General features: G+C 60.4%; 1 protein-coding gene across 1 annotated transcript in view; it reads left to right on the forward strand.

The window, feature by feature from the left end:
- Positions 1-5,817, forward strand: part of CACNA1S (calcium channel, voltage-dependent, L type, alpha 1S subunit) — a gene marked incomplete at its 5' end in the record, with an annotated part of 34,977 nt that overhangs the window by 22,022 nt on the left and 7,138 nt on the right. Inside the window, 6 exons of the mRNA XM_010145256.1 lie at positions 2,036-2,164; positions 2,690-2,755; positions 3,210-3,301; positions 3,787-3,946; positions 4,447-4,574; positions 4,993-5,089. Coding sequence (XP_010143558.1) covers positions 2,036-2,164; positions 2,690-2,755; positions 3,210-3,301; positions 3,787-3,946; positions 4,447-4,574; positions 4,993-5,089 — 672 coding nt within the window. The remainder of the gene's footprint in view (positions 1-2,035; positions 2,165-2,689; positions 2,756-3,209; positions 3,302-3,786; positions 3,947-4,446; positions 4,575-4,992; positions 5,090-5,817) is intronic.

The raw sequence follows: 5,817 nt of genomic DNA on the forward strand, positions 1-5,817 counted from the left end.
GTGTGCATGTTCCTGCATGTCCTTACGACACCCCAGACCCGGCTGCTCGCTCTGGGGTTGCTTGCTGAGAAGGGCGTGGGGTGAGACACCCCTCCCAGACCTGAGATGTGCCGGGCTGTTCCCCAGCCCTCCTGGGTTCCCTGTGCTGGCCCAGCCCTGCCCTCCACCATCCCAACCCCAGCGCTGCCACATCTGACCTGAACGGAGCGTCTAACCATGTCCTTACGACACCCCAGACCCGGCTGCTCGCTCTGGGGTTGCTTGCTGAGAAGGGCGTGGGGTGAGACACCCCTCCCAGACCTGAGATGTGCCGGGCTGTTCCCCAGCCCTCCTGGGTTCCCTGTGCTGGCCCAGCCCTGCCCTCCACCATCCCAACCCCAGCGCTGCCACATCTGACCTGAACGGAGCGTCTAACCAAGGTGTCCCCAGCTGTTGAGGGCAGGACAGGTGGCCTTGGTTCCTCTGGCCATCACCCTGCCCGCGTAAGGGTGAAGGGATTTGCCTGCATGACGGCAGCCTCCAGCGCTGATGGCCAGAGAAATGGTTTCAGGGGCGACTCTTTCACCAGGGAGCTGCCCTGTCCTGGGGCTGCTGGCCTGATGAGCTGTAGGGCTGAGTGGGCCAAGCCCTGCGCTGGCGGCTTAGACCACCGTGGGATGCAGCGGGGTGGAGGTGACCTGGGTGGGCCCATAGGAACTTCTGTAGGAGCTCTGGAAATGGTGAGGGGCTCGCTGCAGCCTCTTCCCAGTCGTCCCAGGGCTGTGGTGCTGGGAGCTGCAGAGGGCAAGCTGGCCTTTACTGGGCACATCCCAGGTCCTGGCGGTAGGGACATGGTGCACTGGAGCTGACGAGGGGTTCCTGACCACCAAGCTCGCTGGGCAGGCACCAGGCACTAGGAGAGTGAATGGCTAAAGAAAGGGGCGGGGTGCAGAGCAGCGCTGGGAGCTCAGCAATGCCAGACTGGGGAAGGTGGAGCTCCTGGGAGGGTGTTTACAGCTGGGTTTTGTTGCCCTGAAATAGCGGGGAGTGGGTGAGCTGGGTGATGGGGGCGAGGGGAATCCGGTGGCAGCTGCGGGGGCCACGGGGGCAGTGGGAAAGACATCGCAAGTGGTGATGGAGTCAGGATGGACAGAGGCCAGTAGGGTCTGCTCGTGGCTTCTGGTGGCAGAGGCAGGGACTGAGGCCGTGCCATGCTGCAGCAGTGAAGGGAGCAGGTGACCGAGCCCACAGCATCTCCACCTGCCCACGTCCCTGGTGCTTCTAGACAAAACCTGTTCCTTCAAGCTCAGGAGCTGTGCCTGCTGGCTCCCCTCCAGCCTGCCCACTCTGTCCTGAAGCCAGTGGGCTCCAGCCCTGGGACATATTCTCTGGCTGTTCTCCCCTCTAAGGGGCGTCCTGCATCTACCCCAAAAGAGTAGCGTCACTGCAGGTAGGGGTGGCACAGGGCAGCACTCCTCCAAGCCCTGTCCTCAGTCCCTCCTTTGGTGGAAAGCCCAGCTGGGGCATTCACAAACCAGCCTTCCTGTGCTTAAACAGCCATCACTAACCCTTCACGTACCTGGTGCCTGGCCTACAGCTCATCTTACAAGTACGCCTTGAGGTGGGAGCATCCCGTGTGCTGGGCAAGAGCCCGGTAGGACCTGAGCCTGTCCTTGAGTGGCCGTGCCTGGCGTGTGGTGAACGGCGTGGCTCCCCCAGCCTGCCTTACAGCATGCCTTTCTCCCCGCAGTGTCCCACCCTCCTGGCTAACAGGATTGCTCCCTGAGCCATAACCAGGTGTCCTAAGAAGCCTGGGGGGCAGGGACAGGAGACAGTGGGACTGGGGAGGTGAACTCATTGGGAAGGCTCGACGGAAAATGCCAGCACATCCCTGTTGCAGTCTGGTCCTCTGTGCAGGCAGGGGCTGTGGGGACCATGACTAGTGCCTGGGATGGGGGGAATGTCGTTGCCCTTCCCCGCCCTGACGTGGAGCCCACCTTGTCTGCCTGGAGGCATCAGCTCCTGCTGCCCTCCAAGTGTTGTGCTGTGTCTGCAGGACTCCGATGACAACTCCCGCGTCTCCATCACTTTCTTCCGACTGTTCCGGGTGATGCGGCTGGTGAAGCTGCTGAGTCGGGGGGAAGGTGTCAGGACCCTCCTGTGGACCTTCATCAAGTCCTTCCAGGTATGTGAGGAACAGTGCTCCCCTCCCAGGGCAGCACATGCCCTGATCCTCAGGCTAGCGGGGCGAGCAGTCTGTCCTCACCAGGCAGAGGAGCAAAGCTCCAGTGCTGGCCGGCTGCTGGCCTCAGACTGGACCAGGGGCTTGTGCTGGGTGGGAGAACATTACCTGTGTGGGTGGGAAATGTGTGGGGTCTCCCTGGCTGACACCACCATGTGTCAGAGCTGGACTGAACAGGCAGGGCCTGGGTTGGGGCAGCTCCCTCAGCCCTGGGCAGCCCTGGGATGTGCTCAGCCTTCATTCCAGCTGCACGGTCACAGTTCTCCTTTGGTCCTCAGCATCCCGTGTGTGACAATTGGAGTGGGGGGCGTGGGAGGGTGGTTGGAGGAACGAGGAGAACAGCTCTCCCCTCCCACATGGAGGCCTGGGTGCTGGCCTCGCACAGTAGCTCTGGACCCAGCCTCCTGTCCCCGGATTGCCTCGATGCTGACTGGTGTCTTACAGCAGCCACGGTCCTTTGTTTCACAGGCGCTGCCCTACGTAGCCCTGCTGATTGTGATGCTTTTTTTCATCTATGCTGTGATCGGGATGCAGGTGAGAGGCATGGGGGTGGGGTTGGTCTTGAACAGATGCCATCTGGGGAGATGGGATGGAGAGGGACTAGGTCCTGTGCCGGGAGGGCTATTTCACCCTGGTCTCATCAGGAGCCTCCTCCCAGCTCCAGGCTGCAGCCAGGGCAACTGAGGCACATGACAAACAGCACTTCGAGAGACAATGGCACATCCTAGACACACAGTCACCAGCGCTGGTGGCTGGTTCATAAGACCTTGTGGCCTTGGCCCAGATGAAGTGCAGCGTAGAAGGGCCATTTTTAGCATAGGTAGGAACGTCCATGGGGCTTGTGAGCCCCACAGCACTCACACCCCTGTCTCAGACTCTTCTGAGAACACCCAAAGCCAAGAGGAAGAGGAGCTCTGGGACAGGGGTGCTCTGGAGGGTTGTTCGTGCCCAAGGAAGGGTGTTGGGGACCTGACAATGTGATTTACAGATGTTTGGGAAGATCGCCATGGTGGATGGGACCCAGATCAACCGCAACAACAACTTCCAGACCTTTCCACAAGCTGTACTGCTGCTCTTCAGGTCAGTCTCATCTTGGCACACGAGTAGCTCCAGCAGGTAACTGGGCTCAGGATCAGCACGGGAGCCCACCAGCTCGGAGTGAGGGAGACCAGCATTTCTGAGGTTGATTTCTTTTTTGTCCCACAGAAAAATCTCTTGCAGCAGTGGGAGCATGTCAGGAGGCGCTTTCACTTGGCCCGGGGTGGCTGAGCTGCATCAGAGAGGGGCACTTTGGGGGTTCTGTTCTGAATGTTTCCTTCCCAAACTGGATTTCAATTTCTGAATTGTGAGGAGACTCAAGGGGAAGCAAGAGCTCAGTCCAAGGCTTTCCTTGACTCCAAACACTTTGCTTTGGAGCTTTCAATAGCCGACTCCTCACAGCAGCACAGCAAGCCCAGAATCCTGACCGCTCCTCTCCCAGTGGCTTCCTGTTCCCCTGAGCCCTCCCTGCGTGCCAAGCTCATGTCCAGGATGGGCAGGGACCAGCAGGCATCCCCTCTCCCCAGGTGTGCGACCGGCGAGGCCTGGCAGGAGATCCTGCTGGCCTGCAGCTACGGCCAGCTGTGTGACCCGGAGTCCGACTTCACTGAGGGCGAGGAGTACACCTGCGGCACGGGCTTCGCCTACTTCTATTTCATCAGCTTCTACATGCTCTGCGCCTTCCTGGTATGCGGCTCCCTTTGGCACCCCCATCCTGGCCCTGGGCAGCCCCTGGTGCTGAGTGTGGGGCTGAGCCCACAGCACCCTCTTCCTAGGAGCATCATCCCCCAGCCCATCTGCCCAGCTGTGCTGTTAACTTGGCAGCGCTCTCCTGCGGCTCCCGGGATCCCCTGTTAGCAGCTTCCACGTGCTGCTCTCCAGAGGTGTCTGTATTGGCTGTTGCAGGAAGGAGAGGGAAGAGATGCCCTGTGCCTGCTGCAGCCTTTCATATGATCTCCTTGGGTGGGAAGCCCATCCCTGCCTGGGGGCCCATCCACAGCATCCCCTGGCTCCAGGGGAGTCCAAGTCTCTTCTCCTCCCGAAACGTCTGCCTGTGTTTCCTGTGGCCCTGGCCGTGGGCAGTGCTGTCCTTCTCAGTGCTGCCAGCTGTGAGGGCTGTCGCTGACCTGCTGAGTGCTTGGCCCTGCCCTAACTCGCATTCTTCACGCCTGCTCCTCTGCCCTCAGATCATTAACCTCTTTGTGGCCGTCATCATGGACAACTTTGACTACCTCACCCGCGACTGGTCCATCCTTGGGCCCCATCACCTGGACGAGTTCAAACGGATCTGGGCTGAGTACGACCCCGAAGCCAAGTGAGTGACAGGGGGTGAGTGGCACGGAGAGGATGGTCCAGGGGAAGCCTGGGGTGGGCTGCCCTGAGCACATACGAGTGTGAGCTGCAGCACTGTATCTCAGAGGTGGACAAGGACTTGCCAGCATATTTCAGGGCTGATACACCCGTTGGGATGTGTGGGGACATGAGACTTTCAGTCCCCTCTTCACCCAGCCCTGGTGACGCTGCCAGCTCTTCCCGTGCCACTGCGCACCTTTGTCTGCTGTGCAACGCCGTGGGGAAGAGCTGCTATCGCAAGAGGAGCAGGGGGAAGGGGAGGATTTGCCCACCACGGGAGCACAGGGCAGGTCACGAGGAGGAACTGACCCAGCCCCTGCCTGAACCACAGTCCCCAACATCTGCCACCGCACTGCTGATGCAGTTCGTTGCCTCTGCAGGGGCAGAATCAAACACTTGGACGTTGTGACTCTGCTGAGACGTATCCAGCCTCCCCTCGGGTTTGGGAAGTTCTGCCCACACCGCGTGGCTTGTAAGGTAAGAGCCAAGGGGGTGGGAGAATATGTGGGCACAGGAGCACCTTCCGCAAGGTGTCTCTGCGTCCTCCCTAGGGCAACCAAGGGTGACAAGCCAGCCAGCATCCCAGTGTCGTGGTTTCAGCTCTTGTGTTTAATGGAGGGGAGTGTTCTGGGGGCAAAGACAGCTGCTGTTAACCTGCGTGGAGCTGACGTGTTTCAGACTCCTGAAGATAAGGAGTGCTCACCCCCATACTGAGGGAGTTGGTGCTGGTGGGCTGGTCTCTGCCTGACCTGGAGCCCTCAGTGCTGAGGGATCCCCGAGCCACACCGGGGTGCCCCACATCTGCATCTGGTGCGGGGGGACGCAGCTGGGCCTGAGCACCTGGCCGTGTCAGCTGGGCCCTGGAAGTTTGTCCCCAAGGGCTGATGGCACTGAGGGCACTGCAGACACCGCTCTGCAGGCAGGAGTTCACTCTTCCAGGGCCTGTGCCAGGCTCACGCGTCAACCACATGGGTAGGGGATGGGTCACTGCTGTAAACCCTCACAGGTCCTGGGTGAATCCGTTGGGAGGTTTGATCCCCAGGTCCCTCGCAGCAGCTCGGAGCTCTTTTTGGAGGGTGGAGCACAGAATGAATCCCGTCTCCCTGTGAGCACTGCTGGGTCTCTTGTCTGGCAGGTTGTGTAATCTGGAGAAGAGGAAGCTCAGGGCAGAACTTCCCGCTCTCCACAGCTCCCTGCCAGGAGGC

The sequence above is a fragment of the Buceros rhinoceros genome, unplaced genomic scaffold, assembly GCF_000710305.1.
Source record: "Buceros rhinoceros silvestris isolate BGI_N320 unplaced genomic scaffold, ASM71030v1 scaffold21000, whole genome shotgun sequence".
Classification (NCBI taxonomy): domain Eukaryota; kingdom Metazoa; phylum Chordata; class Aves; order Bucerotiformes; family Bucerotidae; genus Buceros; species Buceros rhinoceros.